This window comes from Phodopus roborovskii, unplaced genomic scaffold, assembly GCF_943737965.1.
Source record: "Phodopus roborovskii unplaced genomic scaffold, PHOROB, whole genome shotgun sequence".
NCBI lineage: Eukaryota > Metazoa > Chordata > Mammalia > Rodentia > Cricetidae > Phodopus > Phodopus roborovskii.
In genome coordinates, this window is record NW_026126541.1 from 20,106,923 (window position 1) to 20,128,158 (window position 21,236).

The 21,236-nt window shown below is 38.9% G+C and overlaps 2 protein-coding genes across 2 annotated transcripts in view; both read right to left on the reverse strand.

The window, feature by feature from the left end:
* LOC127233444 (cytochrome P450 2C19) overlaps window positions 1-16,028 on the reverse strand; it is a 30,742-nt gene extending 14,714 nt beyond the window's left edge. The window contains exons 1-2 of the mRNA XM_051199927.1: window positions 15,808-16,028; window positions 91-253 (exon numbers count right to left, since the gene is read on the reverse strand). Coding sequence (XP_051055884.1) covers window positions 91-253; window positions 15,808-15,975 — 331 coding nt within the window. The 5' untranslated portion in view covers window positions 15,976-16,028. The remainder of the gene's footprint in view (window positions 1-90; window positions 254-15,807) is intronic.
* LOC127233441 (cytochrome P450 2C26) overlaps window positions 1-21,236 on the reverse strand; it is a 117,872-nt gene that overhangs the window by 61,255 nt on the left and 35,381 nt on the right. The gene's annotated exons all lie outside the window — the stretch shown is intronic.

Below are 21,236 nucleotides of genomic sequence, written 5' to 3' on the forward strand. Positions count from 1 at the left end.
TTCCCTATGACCATAGCCCAGCATATGTACATGGACACCTACATATGTGGGCATGTTGATGAATGGACATGTTGGCACATAGACACTTACCAAAGCCTTTACCAATCTTATCAGCCACTGGGAAGCTTCCTCTTCCAGCAAACTCCTCCCCATGATCAATCATGGCTTCTTTCACAGCTTCATATCCATGCAATACCACAGCAGGCTTCCTGCCCAAGTACAGAGTGAACACAGGACCATAGACTTTTGAAAGCTGGAAAATAAAAAGTAATTTTAAATGGAACAAAAAGTAACATTTATTAATATATAATTAGTAATATAATATACATTATATTATAATATAATATATTAAATATATTAGTGGTTGAGAGGCCATGTCTACCAGAAGACCAGGTAGGCTGCCCACTGATCTTCCCCACTCTCTTTTACTCCAGATCCAGTTCTCATGGTTGCTCCTAGTGTTGCAACAGAAACCAGCTGTAGCTCCCTGCCTCCTCCATCCACATCTCCTATGGATCCCATAAACCATCTCACACCATTCTTCCTTCCCTGCCTCTTTGCTGTATCCCATACCCCAACTTGACCACAGATAATACCTGCTACCAGATAAGGTAGGATGCCCATGGACCTACCCCACTGTTATCCAGAACCAATACTCAGGGTCATGCCTAGCAGTGTAACAAGCTAACTCATCTTGGCCTCCCCTTCCACCAATCTCCAACACCAGCAAGCATCCAAGCTCCTGATGAGCAGTCAAGGTAAAGAGCCAATACATTCTGATAATCTAGAGTAGGAACAAAAACCAAGAAACAAAACACCCACTCAATGAAGATAAATCCAGAAATTAGTACCAAAACTTATAACCACCCAAACTCAGATGCCTAGTTGCTAGTGTAAGAACACAATCAATAAAGCCAGGACAATATTTCTAGAGCACAAGAAAAAAATGGAAAAAACTTAAACATGTAGGGGAGGGGGGAATTGTCCTTGCCTCAATTGCTGATGGTATATTGTCCAAACTTAACCAGGAGACAAAAAAGGTGACTGCCAAACTTTGCCAAGACAAGATAGGATAGTCTGTCAGAATTCTGTTTCACAGGAAAGTAGGTAAGATATGCTGGGCTTCTACAGAGCTAGGCATCTAGAGTTGGTTGCCCCAATATTGCAGAGGAATTTGGGTCCCTGTCATCAGGTAACAGTTCATCCTTCTGTGGTCCTTGATAGAGTTGAAAACTAGTTATAATGATAGTTTTTCTAAGTTATAATATAAAATAAACTGTATTTAAATTTTTACCTTTTTAATTTATTTATTTAACTTAGAAGCAATCTTATTTTACATATCAATCCCAGTTCCCTACCCCTCCCATAAATTTAAAATTTTAGGCTTACCAAGATAAGATAGATGATTGAGTATTTTCTCTAATTTTGCCAAATACAAATGGATTGGATATTGTACCTGTTATTCTTACTTGATAAGTATTATGTCATATATAGTTTTACTCTGTTAAGGTTAAAACTTTCTTTCTTAATTAGACAGAAAATGGGAAATGCTGTAGAACAATTCTTTTGTATACTATGAATATGTATCACTCTCATTGGCTAATAAGAGCTGATTGGCCAATAGCCAGACAAAATGTATAATGTATAATCAAATTGAGGATAAAGAGAGAAAGGAGGGCAATCAGGACAGTCAACAGGAGCCACAGAGGCAACAGGACATACTGAACAACATGGCAGAAACATGGATTAATTTAAAATGTAAGAGTTAGCTAGTAATAAGCCTGAGCTATTGGCCAAGCATTTAAAATTAATATAAGTCTTGATGTATTTATTTGAGAGCAGCTGTAGGATAGGAAAACTCTTCATACACAGAACACCAAATAGATTGGTCCAGAGGAGAAAATTAAAACACTAAACATACAAAGCATAGAACCCTCATCTAGTAACTGATGGAAACAGAAGCAGACACCCACAGCTAAACACTGAGCTGAACTGGAATCCAGATGCATAGAGAGAGGACAAGGCCAGGCTACAGAAACCCACAGAGACAGCTGACCTGAACAAGGAGGAGCTAATGGGCCCCCAGACTGATAGCTGGGAAACCAGCATTGGACCAACTCAGACCCCCTGAACATGGGTCTCAGTTAGAAGGCCTGGAAAGTCTAAGGGACCTCAGACAGTGGAACCAGAATGCACAAAAGGACTTTGGGAGCACATTCCCCAGAGAGATACTCCCTTAACCTAGAGACAGGAGGGTGGGCCTAGTACCTACTCCAAATGACTTGACAGATTTATATGACCCCTCCAGGAAGGTATCACCCTACAAGTGGAGTGGGAAGATAGGATGGGAGAGTGGTTAGGAGTCATGGGAGGGTGGAAGAGAGAAAGGGAGGGAGGGAGGAACAGAGAGGGAACTGGGATCGATACGTAAAATAAGAAAAATAAATTTTAAAAAATCTGCAAAGGAAAAATACCAAGTAACATATAAAGTCTAACCTATCAGACCTATCACAACAGAGATTCTCAAAGACAAAGGGGCTTGGAAAAATGTACTTCTGACTCTAAGAGATAATAGATGCCAGCCCAGATTACTATACCCAGAAAAAGTTTCAATCGCCATAGATGTAGAAAATATAATATTCCATGATAAAGTCAAATTTAAACAATATCTCTCTACATACAATCCACCCCTACAAAAGTTGCTAAAAAGAAAAATTCAAAACAAGGGATTTAACTACACTCATGAAAACTCAGAAAGTACTCTCATACCAGCAAAACCAAAATAAGGAGAGCACACATAAGCACACAATCACACACACAAAGAAAAGGGGGGGATGGAAGAGAGAACTGTGGTTGGAATGTAAAATAAAATCAAAAAGTAGAAAAACGAAAACAAGAAAAAGAAAACCATTACCAACAACAGCAACAAAACAGAAATTAACAATCATTGATCATTAATCTCTCAATATCAATGGCTTCAATTCCCCAATTTAAAAAATCCACAGATTAACAGAATGGATTGCAAAATAGAATCCATCTTTTTGCCTCATCCAATAAAAACACCTCAATATCAAGGATAAACATTACCTCAGGATAAAAGGTTAGTTAAAGATACTCCAAGCAAATGAACTTAGAAGCAAATTGGTATAGCCATTTTAATATCTACTAAAATGGACTTCAAACCAAAATTAATCCCTGACTTGAAGAATAGATAAAGAAAATGTGATACTTATTTACACAATGGAGAATTACTCAGCTGTTAAAAAGCAATGACATCATGAAATTTTTAGACAAACAGATGAAACTAGAAAATTCCTCCTGAGTGAGGGTAACCCAATCCAGAAAGAAAAATATGGTATGTACTCATTTATACGTGGATATTAGCTTTTAAGTAAATGACAACCAGCCTGCAATCCACAGACCACAAGAAGTTAGATAAAAAGGAGGATTCTAGTAGAGATGCATGGACCTCCTTGGTAAGAGGAAATGGAATAAATTTTGTGGGGATGGGAATGGGAACAGAAAAGGCTTATGTGGGGAGGTAAAGGGATGGAGGGAAGGAATGTAGAAAGACTGTTTGAATTGTGGACTGTGGGGGTGGTGGGAAACTAGTGAAGCGGAAACTTCCTAAAATCTAAAATGGTGACCCTAGTGGGGACTCCTAGCAATGGAGGATACAGAGCCTGGCCAGGACAGCTGCTGTGACCAGGCAAGGCTTCCCAGTGGTGGGGCTAGCTTGAATTTGGTTGACCTGTTGCCTGAGAGGATCTTGTGGAAATCTCTAAACAATCAAGGCTGATGCTAGGACAGAAGGTCCCTTTCTGAATACGTAGAGTAGGGCCCCACTACTAAGGACAACATCCATGCAGTTCATTAAATGCAGGGAGGCCGAGCTGGTGTGGGCATTCTAGTTTATCTGGTATGAGAAGGTATTCTGTGCACTACAGAAAGAGAAAACTGGATACCAACCCAGCCACAAAACCTACAATCTGCCCTGCTAGCAAGATGTGCTAGGGCAATGGTGGTGCAGACTTTGTAGGAGAGGCCAATCAATATTTGGTTTAACTTGAGACCCACTAAATGTGATTGAGCCCACACCCTTTCTTCTGGAACCCTGCACAAGCTGGCAAACCCTGTATGTCTTACTTCTTCCTCCCAAACCTGGCCAGACTGAGAAAACTCTGAACAAAGGTATGGCACCAAAAACCCAGGTTCACATTCCCAGAAGCCAATGCAAACCACCTTTCTGACATGGCCAGCCCGCCCAAGTGCCTGCCCAGAGGCATACTTTTGACCATACTTGTGCACAGCCCAAGCTCCTGGCTGACTTGTCATCCATCACCTCTCAGAACCTCCCTGCCTCAGTCCAGGTGTGTGATTTCTCCGACCTCATTGTTTGGAACCAATGTACCTGCCAAGGACACCAGATAAACCTGCCTTTATGTGTTTCTAATCTGATCTGATCTTGCCTTTTGCACTGGCAGAAACCTATCATCGAGTATCAAAAACCCAGAAGTTGAGCTCCCAGCTGGAGGACAGGGCCCCAGGCTGCTTGGGGACCACTCCCACTCTCTGCCTGACTCAATCAACTTTTGATTTGGAGTCAGTCGCCCTTTTCCAGCCAGTGCCTAAAGAGGTACTGGGTACTCCATCTGGTTAAAGATCTTAAGCCCCCTGCCAAAAGTCGCAGCTATGCCAAGGCAAGCCCGTTCTGGAACAGAGACAGTCTCTGTTCAGGGGAACCTCGCTGGATTGAAAGGGCGTTTCTTCCAAGGCTACTGTAGGGGGTCCCTTGTTCTAGTCTTCGGTTTCCAGCATAGGATCAGGAATGGACAACACCAGATCTAAACCTGATCCTCAGTCACCTCTGGGGTGCCTGCTATAAAATTTATCCCAATTGGGGCTGTCTCGGACTTTATGCAAAAATAAATCAATAAATAAATACATAAATAAATAAATACATAAATAAATAACCAGTGTAAATGGCCACCAGAGGGCACTCTTGATTTTAACATCCTCCGTGGTCTGAAAACTGTAGGAACGTAGACAAATGGTCTGAGCTCCCTTGTGTCTAGGGTTTTGGAGGCCTGTGCTCCTGCCCCTCCCTTTATAGTGCATACAAGCCCAAATCTTATTGACCAGGGTTATGGCACTTCTACTCATCCTTTCATCCAGGAGCTCCATGGCTGAGGTGCCTGAGACACTGGTACCCCCATTCCATCCTCCAGCCCGGCCTACTCCTGCCCGTTCTTCACTTCCACACACTCCACCTAGTGAGCAGCCTTCTTGTCTTTACTCGCCCCTTTCTTCTCCCTGTCCAGGACAAACATCAACCTTTCCCCCAACCACCTTTCTCTGTTCTCCCTCTTCCTACTGCCTTTCCATCCTCTCTACCAACACAAACCCCACCCCTATATCCACCGCCTCCCCATCTTCCTCCCATCTCCTTGCCTTCTTTGCCCCCCTCTACATTTCTACAAGGCCACAACCTATATCCTGATCCCCATCCACAGACTAGCCTACTCCCTACGAGCCCCCCCCCCCCCCGTGTCTTCTCATACAGGATCCTAGAAGATCCCTGTTCTCCTCTGGGCCCCCTGAGAGTTGCCCGTCTGCATGCCCCTTTCTTCCTCCAGGATCCACCCCAAATCAAAAAGTGATGGGAATGGTGGAGCTTTTGGAGCATAGATTCATGGAATACAGTGTGTGGGGCCAAAGGACAGCTTTCTCCAGTAGGGAAGCCTGCAGCCAGTCCTGCTGCAACACCTCTGCACTCAGAAAAAAAATTAATTAATTAACTAATTAGTTAATTAAATTGCTCACAAGTTACTACTCCTCTGAAATTCCAACACTGGAGGAGGTAGGAAAAGTCTATTTTGTATGTATAAAAAATGGATCTGTGCCTGTAAGTTCTGTTGCAAACATGGAGCAGCACAGAATTGCACCAAACTCAGTTAAATACATAAATGTACATGGTCATTGCATGCTTGTTTCCCTGGTCTTGATGTGTAAGTTTTCTGTGATCCATGTGTCTTGGTGATAGATCAATTGTTTCTGTTGCAACTAATTGCCTGGGCTCAGAATTTACCTCTGGGCTTTCTGGCCACTGAATCTAATGTAATAACAGGAATCCACATGTCATTTGGGTGTAAATAATATTAAAGTTGTTCTGCTTTATTAGAAAGCTGGGTCTGGAACTGGATTATGGTTCAGCCTTTTTCAGGCCCAGGTATGCTTTTAATGTCTCTGTGTCTGAGGTCAAAGCCTGATAGCAAGAAAGAACAAGAGCTGACCAGCTAAGGGATTATTGACTTATACGTTATTGGGTATGGTTGCAGATCTAAAATAATCTGTAACAAGATCAACTTAAAACCCGTAACTTGGAGTTGGAACCATTCTGAGAAACGCATGGTTTGCTACTGTCTTGACTAAAGGTGGCCATCTGGACAGTTGCCTTTTTGACTAGAGTTGGGTAAGGTGGATATCAAGGCTCCACTGCCACTTTGACTGAGGGTAGCCACATGGTGTAGGTCAATCATGGAGACAACAGGTCTCCGGGGATACTTTTAAATTGGGATAAGGTTTTGTCTAATTCCTGTTCTGTCTTAAAAGCCAGGTTTGTAAGAGACAGTATTTAAAACAATACTTGTTTGATTGGGTATTAAAGCTGCATCTCTGTGTGTTCACACATTTTGCAGGCAGCCAAACTTTGTAACAGAAGAGTAATCCACTAGGCATTGATTATAGAGACACTGGATATTGATTATAGAGACACTGGTTAATTTTTTCTTCTGCAAGTTATTGTGCTCTACATCTTCATTCTTGAAGAAACAAAGTACTTTCTTATTACCAGAGCACAACATTAAGAGATCTTAAACTTCTTTAAAGGGGAATTTTAGAGTTTTACAGACGGGTTAAATAACCTGGATTTTTTTTTTAAAGAAAAAAGTCCTTAAAATGTTCAAATTTGTGAGGCTATGAGACATTTTAAATTTTACAAGATATTTTATTATAATATCTTTGTTAATATATAATCTTGATAAGTAAATAAAAGGCAAAAAAACAAATAAAAAATAAAAGGCTAAAACTTAAGACCACTGATAAACACCAGAGAATACGATAGTCTTAACTTACGATACAGTAAGATGGTGCCCAAAGTAGTCTGGGGGAGGGCGGGAGACCTTGGAACCACTGGCTTACAGAGTCTCCCTACTTAAGGTCTATTCAAGCTAAGAGAAATTAAAATACATATGACTAACCTCCTTGTTTTTGCTAGCATTGCTAAGCTATAGTTATTTCGGTAAACTAAGTCATACAGAGAACTATAACGGTACACTATGTAAGTATCAAAAAAAGTTCCTTACCTCTTGTGCACTTTGTTATTAAGTCTGACTCACTGAGAGTGTCAAGTCAAAAAATTGTTTGTAGCTGGAAGCTTTCCTCTCTCCCATTCAGTTCCACTGGACTGGTTTCTGGTCCCCACAGTCACTTATAAAATAATCACTCAGAGGCTTAACATTAATTACAAACTGTTTGGCCTATTAACTTGGGCTTATTATTACCTAGCTCTTACAACTTAACCCATTTCTATTATTCTGTATTTTACCACAAGGCTTGTGACTTGTTGCCTCACATCCTGTTTCGTAGATGACTGCTGGCATCTCTCAGACTCCACCTTCTTTTTCCTGTATCTCTGCTTGGATTTCCTGCCTAGCTGTATTGTATATTTGGCCTAGCTATATAGGACAAAACAGCCAATAAAGGCAACATATATTCTAAGCACATGGAAGGGCATCCCACATCAATTGTTATTTGTATTATAAACTGTTAAAGATAATAAAGGAGTAAGCCTTGAGATGTTCAGAACTATACTTAATAGATAATGGTCCTCAAACTGTCAGAGATTTGCTAAATATGGCATTTAAGATTCTTAAATTTATATGACAGAAAGAGACTCCTAGATCCTAGCAGTGAACCCCAAGGTCTCCAGAAAGGCAATGGACACAGCAACAGTTGACTCCACCTGGACTGTGATCATGCTAACCATTGAACAAGACTACCACTAAAGCCTTAACCTGCCAGGACTCAGCCAAAATTGTGAACAAATAGGGCACTCGAGAGTTGATTGCCTGACTCTGCCTACACAAAGTAAAGTCAATCCCTCCCTACTTCTACAGAAAAGCATCTGGGCCGGGCAGCCAAGGCTGCTGTCCTGGTACCCCTGCATCCAATGCCATGGAGACCTAAGATCTTGGGATAGCTGTCTAAGTAATCAATATAGATTAGTCTCTGCCATTTTCATTTGTCCTTCTCAATTCTCTAATCAGATTGACAGCTAAGTTCACTATAGCTTTGTCAGCTAGGCAGCAGCCAGATAACCAATTCCTCCCTCCCACAAGGAAGCAATAGTTTCTTATGATATGCATTCAGCATATGTGAGGCAGATGTTAAATACATAGTTTCCTAGGAATAGAATTACTCCAAATGATTGGAATCAATTAGTCTCAGCAATACTAGAATGTGCTTCTCGGTTACAATGAAAAATCAATTTGAGAGAAGAAGCTACAGGCCTTGAACAACAAGGTAAGAATAGAGGTTTTGAGTCTTCCAAAGATCAAATACTTGGTGATGTAAATAGTTATGCTGATGTAAATAGGCTACATAAAATGAACTCACCTTGTCCCCTATGTCATACAGAAGTCAGGACTTCAAATAAAATCTGCACTTTTCTATTATACAGAGACAAGACAACAAAGGATACAGCTAGCTCTCCCAGGACTTGATCATTATCCCAATTTTCTCGGGGTCCCCTAAAGATGCCATCACTCCTAGACAGCAGGAAGCAATCCAGAGAACCTGATGCCCATATTCCCAAGTGTTAGGGTAAGTGTTTGGGTTTTTTTTTTTTTTCTCATTCATTGGGCTATGGATGTTTGTCATTGTTGGTTACAAATTGTTACTGGTAATGGTCAGGAAAAAAGCTAAACAAAGATTAGATTTAGAGTCCTCTTTCTAAAGGAAAAGGGGGAGTATATAGTATAGAATGATGGGGGAAAAGTGTGGACTGTTGAGACTACTTTGAATAATGACTAATCTCAAATATTTCAAATTTATAAGAATTTTTGTATATTGATACAAATTTAAGGCTATTTCTATTATACTGTATATATGTTCCCACTCTTGTTTGAGGTATTATACCTATTCACCTCATTTAACAATGCAATGAAAAGTTCTAGTCCTTGACAGCTATTTAAGATAATAAAAATACAGGTTAGTAATGAATCATCTATAACAATCAAACTTGTAGTCATGATAAGTATGTTTTCAAGGTCATACAGAGATATATTTTATATAGATAGGTGACCTTCAGATACTTTAAAAAAACAACAGAATATTGCATGTAAAATGTTTTAATAACATAAGGCTTTTCATGACAATGAGACTCGCTTGCTCCTGGCAGCAGCAATCTACTTCACAATAAAGATAATGGACATTGAAGAACCTCCATATGGAGTTCGCTTTCATTGTGGTAAAGTTAGCCACTGGGCAAAGAAACTTCCCTTGCCTTGACTGCTGACAGTGTGCTATCCAAACTGGACAAGCAGGACACAAAATGTGATTGCTTAACTTTGCCAAGACAAGGTAAGACAGTCCTTTAAAATTCCTGCTTCACAGAAAAGTCTGTCAAATATTCTAGGCATTAGACAAAAGTGGATGCTGCAACATTGCAGAGTAACCTTGGGTTACTGTCCAGGTAGCCAGCTGTTTCTATCATTTCTTATTGTATTAAAGTTGCTTGTTCTGCATTTTTCTGTTTACGCAGATAATATTAATCCTTTTGGGGTCTTTGATGGGGCTAAAGACTAGATAGTTATAGTTATAGATTTATTTAGTCATGATATAAAGTAAATTAGGTACAAAACTTTGGACTCACCAAGAGAAGATAGAAAATAGGGTATTTTCTATGTTAGAGTTAAAGCTTTTGTTTTTACTTAGACAAAAGGGTGAAAATGTTCAGTGATTATTACACTGTGTAAACATATGTCACTGTAATTGATTTAATAAAAAGCTAAACAGTCAATATCTAGGCAGGAGGTATAGGCATGATGTCAAGACAGAGAGCTCTGGGAAGAAGAAAGAGGAAGCCATTAGCCAGACACAGAGGAAGCAGGACATACAGGAGAAGAGGTAAAAGCCACAAGCTACATGATAGCATGTAGATTAATAGACATGGACTAATTAAGTTACAAAGGCTAGTTAGGAACAGGTCTAAGCTAAGACCAATGTTTCATAATTAATAATAAGTCTTTGTGTCATGATGTGGGGACTGGCAATACAGAGAAGGATTGCTACAGCACATGTACTGCATGGGTCAACACCAGTTCTTCTGTGTATACGCTGTGGTTGTTATTTTGCTGTTTTGTGGGACTTCTAAAAGCGGTAGCAGGTGTATATCTGACTCCTTTTCCCAGTCTTGGAACTGCTTTCCTCCTATTGGGTTGACTTGACAGGCCTGAATATCAGGCCTTTTGCTTTGTCTTATTGTATCTTGTTTAGACATACTTGGTTGTTGTCTCTGGGATGCCTTCTCTTTCCTGAAGGCAAATGAAGGGGAAATGGATCTGGGGAAGAGGAAAGGTGACAAAGAACTGGGAGAAGTAGAGGGATGAAAAACTGTGGTCAGGATGTATTGTATGAGAAAAGAGTAGCTTTAAAAAAAAGAAGAAGAAGAAACCTATATCATTAATAATTCTGGTTCTTGTAGAATGTAAACCCATATTTGCCTTTAATGAGAATACAAATATTGAGACTAGCCTTGAATTCCTGAGTTTCCTGGCTCTACCTTCTGAGTGTTGGGATTACAAGTGTGCTACATCACACTTGACTGAAGCAAAAGACTCTTAAGCAGAATCTTAGAATGTTACATGGAGCTCTGGTCAATCACCAACCACTGCCCCAGCAAGGCTTTTAACATCACTTTGTCTTGTCTGCTTTTGAACTTCCTATACATATACACTTGGAAAACTGATTTCTGTCACTCAAGAATATATCTGTGGGGTGCTGGAGAGATGGCTCAGAGGCTAAGGGATCTGGCTGTTCTTCCAGAGGTCCTGAGTTCAATTCCCAACAAACACATGGTGACTCACAGCCATCTGTAATGACATATGGCTCCCTCTTCTGGCATATAGACATACATGCAGACAGAACATTATATACATAATAAGTAAATCTTTAAAAAAAAAAGAATACAAACATTATGATGTCTTATATAAATAGGAAGTAATTTAAATCCCAAGGAAGTTAAATGCAGTCTCTTTTTCAGAGGAAAAACAAACAGATGGAGATGCCAATGTTTTCTTCCTCACAATATGTCCAATTGTTTTGTTTTTCAGATATGATCTCTGTGTATAGCCCTTGCTCTCCTGTAACTTACTCTATAGACCAAGATGGTCTCAAACTCAGAGATTCAACTTTCTCTGCCTCCAAAGTATTGGGAAGCATGTGTCATGACCACACAGAAGTATGTTCAATTATTATCAATATTATCACTACAATTTTATATTTTCTACCACATGTTATATCAATATCTTAATTTTACCCATAAATATTTGATAATAGTAGTAACTTTCATTTATAAATGGCCTATAATTGCCTACCCAATTGGTAAACAGGTTTCAGTTTACTTAAATATACACATTTAGCATTTCCATGTATTCTACATTACAATAAAAAGAGCAGAAATATCACAATTTATCTTCCAATGTCCCAAATTTAAGACTGCAGAAATCACAATTCAAACCTTTATCTATTCTGTGTTTCATCCTTGAGCACTTAATTTATCATCTGCTGATGCTCACCTTTAAATTAATACCCAGGGGACTGTTTCAACATAATCTAGAAGCTCTCTTCACGGTGGTATTGAATTACAACCTCCAGCATTAGCTGTGATGTTAAAATGTGTTCATCAGGGTAAAGAGATGGAAAAAGATTTTCCAATCAAATGACCCTAAGAAGCAAGTTGCTGTAGCTATAATGATATCTAACAAATTAGACTTCAAACTAAAATTAATCAAAAGAAATAAGAAAGATCATTTCATATTCATCACAGGAAAAATTCATCAAAATGAAGTCTCAATTCTGAACATCTATGTACCAGAAACAAAGGCATTCACATACATAAAAGAAACATTACTAAAACTCAAAGCTCACATAAAACCTCACACACTCATAGTGGGAGACTTCAACACTCCACTCTCACTACTAAACAGGAACACCAGACAGAAACTTAACAAAGACACAAAACAACTAACAAAAGTTATGTCTCAATTGGGTTTAACAGACATCTATAGAACATTCCATCCAAACACAAAAAACATATACCTTCTTCTGAGCTCCACAGGGAACTTTCTCTAGAATCAAACACATACTTGGCAATAAAACAAACCTCAACAGATTTTTAAAAATTGGAATAACTCCCTGTATCTTATCAAACAAGCATGGCTTAAAATTAGAATTCAGCAACAACAGAAATTTCAGAAACCCTACAAACTCATGGAAATTGAACAATGCTCAATCAGATCACTCCTGGGTAAAGGATGAAATAAAGAAAGACATTAAAGACTTCCTAGAATTCAGTGAAAATGAATGAAAAACATACCCAAACCAATGGGACAATTTGAAACCTATGAGGAAAGCTCATAGTACTGTGTGCCCACATGAAGAAATTGGAGAATAGCCATACTAGAGAATTAACACAACACCTGAAAGCTCTAGAAAAATAAAGAAGCAAACTCACCCAGGAAAAGTAGACACCAGGAAATAATCAAATTGACAGCTGAAATCGAAAAAGTAGAAACAAGGAAAACAATACAAAGAATCAGTGAAACAAAGAGTTTGTTCTTGGAGAAAATCAGCAAGATAGACAAACCTTTATCCAATCTAACCAAATGGCAGAGAGAGAGAACATGCAAATTAAAAAAAAATCAGAAATGAAAAGGAGGACATAACAACAGACACTGAGGAAATCCAGAGAATCATCAGGTCATACTTTGAAAACCTGTATTCCAGAAAATACAAAAATTTAAAGGAAATGAACAATTTTCTGGATAGATCACTTACCAAAATTAAATCAAGAACAGATAAGCAATCTAAATAGACCTACAACCCCTAGTGAAATAGAAGGCATCATCAAAAGTTTCCCAACCAAAAAAAAGTCCAGGGCCAAAAGGTTTTAGTGCAGAATTCTATGAGAAAGTCAAAGAACAGCTAATACCAACACTCCTCAAATTGTTCCACACAATAAGCAGAAGGAGCATTGCCAAACTCTCTACTAGGCTCCAATTATCTCGGTACCCAAGCTACACAAAGACAGAACTAAGAGGGAGAGGTACATACCAATCTCTCTCATGAACACTGATGCAAAAATATTCAATAAAACACTGGCAAATCCAATCCAAGAACACATCAGAAACATCATCCACCATGATCAAGTAAGCTTCATCCAAGAGATGCAGGGATGATTCAGCATACAAAAAAAAATCTGTGAATGTAATCCATCACATAAACAAACTGAAAAAAGGAAAATCACATGATCATCTCACTAGATGCTGAAAAAGCCTTCAAGAAAATTCAACACCCTTCAGTATAAAGGACTTGGAGAGATCAGGGATAACAGGAACATACCAAAAAAATAATAAAGGCTATATGCAGCAAACAAGCAGACTAAATGGAGAGAGACTCAATGTGATTCCTCTAAATGTTCCTAAAATCAAGAACAAGACAAGGTTGTCTACTCTTCAACATTGTACTTGAAGTTCTAGTTAGAATAATAAGACAACAAAAGGAGATCAAGGGGATAAAAATTGGAAAGGAAGAAGTCAAAGTTCATTATTTGCAGATGATATGATAGTTTACATAAGTGACCCAAAGAATTCTACCAGGGAACTTCTACAGCTGATAAACACTTTTAGCAAAGTGTCAGGATACAAGATTAACTCATAAAAACCAGTAGCCCTACTATATAGACAATAAAGGGGCCGATAAAGAAATCAGAGAAACATCACCCTTTACAATAGCCACAAACAACATAAAATATCTTGGGATAACTCTAACTAAACAGATGAAAGACCTATATGACAAGAACTTTGATTCATTAAAGAAAGAAATTAAAGAAGATATCAGAAAGTAGAAAGATCTCCCATGCTCTTGGATAGGTAGGATCAACAACATAAAAATGTCAATTTCACCAAAAGCAATATATAGATTTAGTGAAATCCCCATCAAAACCCCAGCACAATTCTTCATAGACCTTGAAAGAACAATACTCAACTATATATGAAAAACAAAATACCCAAGATAGCCAAAACAACCCCGTACAATAAAGGGACTTCTGGAAGTATCACCATCCCTGACTTTAAGATCTACTACAGAGCTGTAGTAATGAAAACAGCTTGATATTGGCATTAAAAAAAAAGGACTGGTAGACCAATGGAATCCAATAGAAGACTCTGATATTAACCCACACACCTATGAACACCTGATTTTTTACAAAGAAGCTAAAACTATACAATGGGGGGGGGGAGCATCTTCAACAAATAGTGCTGGCATAACTGGACACAGACATGTAGAAGATTTCAGATCGATCCATATCTATCGCCACGCACAAAACTTAAGTCCAAGTGGATCAAAGACCTCAACATAAATCCAGCCACACTGAATCTCTTAGAAGAGAAAGTGGGAGGTACCCTTGATGGAATTGGCACAGGAGACCACTTCCTGAACATAATGCCAGTAGCACAGGCACTGAGATCGACAATTAATAAAAGGGACGTCCTCAAACTGAGAAGCTTCTGTGAGGCAAAGGGCACAGTCAACAAGAAAAAGTAGGAACCCACAGAGTGGGAGAAAGATCTTCCCCAACCCCACATCTGACAGATGGCTGATTTCCAAAATATACAAAGAACCCAAGAAGCTAGTCACCAAAACACAAAGTAATTCAATTAAAAAGTGGGGTACAGAACAAACAGAATTCTCAATAGAAGAATCTAAAAGGCTGAAAGACACTTAAGAAATTGCTCAACATCCTCAGCCATCAGGCAAATGCAAATCAAAGCAACTCTGAGATACCATCTTACACCCATCAGAATGGCTAAAATCAAAAACACCAAAGACAGTTTATGCTGGAGAGGATGTGAAGAAAGGGGACCAAAGCGGATTTGCCTTCTAAAAGCACTACAAAAAAAAAAAAAAAAACTCTCCAGAAGGGAAGGGACAGTATTTTCCAGAAACAAGTTCTAACATCATGCCACATTCTTGTCCTTGGGGATAAAGATGTATTCAGACTCAAAAGAAGTCTAATAATAGCAACTACTGGGTCCTGGCTGACTACTTATTCCTATCATTTCTTAAGTTGGTCATACCCATTACTTTCTTGGACATTGAACAGAGGTTAAATTTGTCACAGAAGATCTATTTGTTTGCCCATTCTACATACTATGCATGGCTAAGATATACGAAGGAAATCTGTAATTACTTCCCTTGTTTTACTTTTAGCCAGCAGCCAATGGTTTTAACAAGAGGGAAAAATCATTTACAACTAATGCCACACTGATTTTATTCTACTAAACACACTCTAATGTTTAACTAGCCATATCACATTACCTCAGTCTATTATTTTTGACAGTTATATAATGGAAAATCCAGCTGGTACATCATGGCAAATGTAAAATTTGTATCACACAGGGCAATATATTTCACTTAAATAATGGTCCATTTGCTTCCCTTTCAGAAAACCAAACATGCACTTACCTCCCTCAGTGACTTGCTGATGTTCTTAAGATCCACCTGAAGAATGTTTCCAATGACTGGGAGAGGTGTGGGGCCAGGAGGAAGCTGTCTTCTCTGAGAACTCTGCCTCCATAGTGAAAGGAGAAGCAGAGAGGCCAAAACAAGCCCCAGAAACACACCTAGGGCCATCGCTGCCTTCTCTTCCTACTGACATGAATGCCTGCTTACAACACGAAGCTTATATAATGAAGTCTGCTAATCCACCTGTGAGTCTCTGACATTTAATCTCCTCCCAGTGGACTTTGTTCCAACATAGTGATTAAAGTGAAATACTGAGACCTGTGCTCTCATTTATACCATAGCATATCCTGTAGTTTGTAGCTTAATTGTAATGGGCTAGGTTCCAAGAACTTGGGTGAAAGTTTTCTTATATGTAACCGTAATTGAAAAAGAGAAAAAGAAGTTATTTCACAATAGAAAATTGCAAAGTTGTGCAAAGTTATGGAATCTCAAATTATTGACCTCTGGAACTTATAATAGTGTAAAAATTTAATATTTTATATAACCTGCAAATAAATAGAAATGTTATATAAAATGTTATGTTATATAAACTAAATCTCTTTCCCCAATAATATGGTGTTTCTAATAATAGACTAATGTTACAAAGACACAAATGTAAAATATCAAACGTAACATTTTGAATGACAATACATCAAGTTGTTAATTAAACTAAAGTTTAGGGAAACATAGATGATAACATTTTAAATTGGAACAGAACTATTTTGTCAGGAAACCTGTCATTTTAACACAGCTCCTGTATGTCAAGTATATTTAAAATTAGATCTTATAATCACTGTTACTCACCATTGCTTACAACTCAGAATAATTCCACCAAATATAAAATATTTCACAATAGGAATTACCTTATTGTACTTCCTCTGCTCTTGTTGTAAAGCCAGAAGTTTCCCGTTAAATATAGATAACTCATTTGACTTTAGGGATATTCTCACAAATAAATAGAAAATAAAAGTGAATCTTGATCTCTACAACTAAGAAAGACTGAATCTCAGAGAATTTGTTGATGGCAACTTGGGAAATTGTCAACCTCAAAATGTTACTAAGATATTTTCATTATGTCATTTTCACAATTAAATTTAAAAATACACAATAAGAATGCAAACTTATAAGCAGAACAATTGGTTATATTAGAAGATGAGTGTTGTACTCCAAATATGAAATGCTCCCCATTGACTCATATATTTGAACACTTGGAGGCATGGTTTTGAAAGAATATGGATTCTTTAAGAAATAGAACTTTGTCCAAATAAGAGATTAATGTCTTTGGAATACTTATGAGTGGTTAGGTTTTACACCCTGGATCTACATGGTTAACTGTAGCACCTCATACTATGAGCCAAAATAAACTCTTCAACCCTCAAATTGCTTCCTGTCAGATACTTGTCACGGCAACTAGATAAGTTACCAATACAGAAAAAAAGGGCCATCTGATTCACCTATGAAACTATTGAGCTTTGGAACTAGTCTGCTATAAAATTTCATAAGAGTTTGGAGATATGAACTAGGAAAGTTTAGAGTGTTATAACAGAGCTTAATGTGGAATTGTTTTAGGAGTTTGGAGGACTAGAATACCATTGAAATGTGGGCCATAGAAGACTATCTCACAAAGCTTCTAATGGGAAATTACTCTTTAGGAACTGGACTGGAGGTTATTCATGCTTCATTTGGACAAAGAATCTGGCTGCATTCTGTCATGAGAACTTGAGCAAGTCTGGATTCAAAAGTAATGAATTTGTTTAGTAGAGGAAAAGTCAAAACAAGGTAGCATTTTAGTTGTGACATGCTTGCTGATCACTGTTCTTATCCAGGTTATAAGAAAGAACAACAAATATTGGAGATCCGACTATCCTGCAAAACCTTCCCAAGTGTCAGCTCAGCCTTTGTCCTACTCCGCCAGCTATTGGCCAGAGGTGAGTCTGGGCCCAATCAGGGCTGCCTCTCCCCTACAACCTCTCCCTCCACCCTGAACTCCCTGGGTTGGCCCCTGATCCTGCTGTTCCTGTGTCCTGTCCCATCTAGAGCACCCTTGGAGCTCTGATACACCCCCATCCATCCCCACCGCGAGCCTGCCCCCCCCCACCCTGTGCCCGACCCTGCCCACTGTCCTGCTGTTTTGGTTGAGCACTGGGATAGAGGGTGGAGCCAACAGTCCACCCTACTTTGGAGACTCCTCGGAGCAACTCTGAACAAAGGAGAACTGACTATCCAGGCGGGACCACGCGTAATTTCCAACTGCTTGGTCTCTGACCCCACCTCCAGTCCTCTGCTGGAGTCCCAGGCCCATCCCAGAGATCTGCCTATCTCTGCAGGTCCACTCTGAGTTCCTGCCGGCAAGAACCTTGACCCCCAAATCAGGGTCTTTGCTAAAGAAAGAGGCCTCAGCTGGAGAGTCCCAGTTTCCAGTGAGATCCAACTATCCTGCAAAACCTTCCCAAGTTTCAGCTCAGCCTTTGTCCTCTACTGCCAGCCATTGGCTAGAGCCATTAGCTAGTGGCATCTTCTACTGGATCCTCAGCCCTGACCCCAACTCTGGGTCCCTGTCTGCAGAGAGACCTCCTATAGAGCTGGGACCACCCAGAGCTACAAATATTGAATCTCTGACCCACATAAGCCCACCGGGGAAGTACCATAGAGAGAGGGGGAGACCCCACCAACACCTACTGGAAGAAGCTATGGGAAGAAGGCAATACAAGAAAACACCTAACAACAGAAAGACAAGCATGATACCACCAGAATCTAGGGAATCTACACCAACTAGAATGGAACACAACAACAAAGCAGAGGAAGCAGAAGGGTACACCTTAAAAATTACCATCATAAAAATGATAGAGGCCCTCAAAGAAGATGTGAGAAAAATCCCTTAAAGAAATGGAGGAAAAAAACAAACAAAAAAGTGGAAGAAATGAACAAATTCCTTAAGAAAAGTACACAAAGCCAAGAAAAAAAAAATTAAGCAGGTGAAGGAAATGGTTCAAGACTTGAAAACTGAAATAGAGAAAATAAAGGCAACACAAACCGAAGGAATGCTGGAAAGACTGGGCAAAAAATCGGGAACTACAGACACAAGCATAACCAACAGAATTCAAGAGATGGAAGAGAGAATCTCAGGCACATAAGATAAACTAGAAGAAATAGATTCATCAACCAAAGAAAATCATAAATCCAACAAATCCTTAACAAAAAACGTCCAGGAAATGTGGGACACCATGAAAAGGCCAAACCTAAGAATAATAGACATAGAGGAAGGTGAGGAAGCCCAGCTAAAAAGGTGCCGAAAACATATTCAACAAAATCATCGAGGAAAACTTTCCAAATCTGAAGAAGGACATGCCCATGAAAGTACAAGAAGCATACCGAACCCCAAATAGGCTGGACCAAAGAAAAAAACCCCTCGACATATAATAATCAAAACACCTAGCATACAGAATAAAGAAAGAATATTAAGAGCAGCGAAGGAAAAAGGACAGGTAACATATAAAGGCAAATCTATCAAAATTACACCTGACTTCTCCATGGAAACCCTCAAGGCCAGAAGGTCCTGGATAGATGTTCTAAAAGTATTAAGAGAACACGGATGCCAGCCTAGGTTATTATATCCAGCAAAACTCTCAATCACTATAAGATGGAGAAAACAAGATATTTAATGACAAAACCAGATTTTCCCAATACGTATCTACAAATCCAGCCCTACAGAAAGTATTGGAAGGAAACTACGCCCACAAAAAATGTAGGCAACAGATAATCCAACTACACCAGAAACCAAGGGTAAAGCAGAACTAATATATTCACAATACCACTGCCAACAACAAACCTAAATCAAACAAGCACCAACAATCAATGGTCCTTACTCACCCTCAACATTAATGGTCTTAACTCACCTATAAAAAGACACAGGCTAACAAAATGGATACAAAGACAGAATCCATCCTTCTGCTGCATACAAGAAACACATCTAAGATAGACATTACCTCACGGTAAAGGGTTGGGAAAAGATTTTCCAATCAAATGGAAATAAGAAGCAAGCAGGCGTAGCTATCCTAATATCTAACAAGTTAGACTTCAAACCAAAATTAGTCAAAAGAGATGAAGACGGTCATTTCATTTTCATCACAGGAGAAATCCATCAACACAAAGTCTCAGTTCTGAACATCTATGCCCCTAATACAAAGTCACCCACATTCGTAAAAGAAACACTACTAAAACTCAAAGCTCATATAAAACCTCACACACTTATAGTGGGAGATTTCAATACACCACTCTCAACACTAGACAGGACCACAAATCAGAAACTCAACAAAGAAACAAAAGAATTAACAAAGTTATGTCTCAACTGGGGTTAACAGACATCTATAGAACATTCCATCCAAAGACAAAAGAATATACCTTCTTCTCTGCTCCACATGGAACCTTCTCTAAAATTGACCACATACTAGGTGGCATAACAAACCTCAACAGATACAAGAGAATAGGAATAGTCCCCTGTATCTTATCGGACCACCATGCCTTAAAATTGGAATTCAACAACAACACAAATAGCAGAAAACCTGCAAACTCATGGAAACTGAACAATGTGCAATTGCGCCACTCCTGGGTCAAAGAAGAAATAAAGAAAGAAATTAAGGACTTTCTAATATTCAACGAGAATGAGGACACAACATACCCGAACTTATGGGACACCTTAAAAGCAGTGCTACGAGGGAAGTTCATTGCACTAAGTGCCCATATGAAGAAAACAGAGGATAGTCACATAAGAGAATGAACAGCGAGAACAGAGAGAAGCGAATTTACCCCGCAGTAGACGCCAGGAAATAATCAACTTGAGGGCTGAAATCAACAAAATAGAAACCAGGAAAAGAATACAAAAAATCAATGCAACGAAGAGTTGTTTTTTTGAGAAAATCAACAAGATAGACAAACCTTTATCCAAATTAACGAAAAAGCAGAGAGAGAACATGCAAATTAACAAAATCAGAAACGAAAAGGGGAACATAACAAGGGACACTGAGGAAATCCAGACAATTTTCAGGTCATACTTTGAAAATCTGTATCCCACAAAAATTGAAAATTCAAAGGAAATGGACAAATTTCTGGATAACTATCACTTACCAAAATTAAATCAAGAACAGACAAACAACTTAAAGAGACCTATAACCCACAATGAAATAGAAGCAGTCATCGAAAGCCTTCCAACCAAAAAAAAGTCCAGGGCCAGATGGATTCAATGCAGAATTCTACCAGAAATTCAAGGAAGAACTAATACCACTACTCCACAAACTGTTCCACAAAATAGAAACAGAAGGTTCATTGCCAAACTCTTTTTATGAGGCCACAATAACCTTGGTACCCAAGCCTCACAAAGACACAACTAAGAA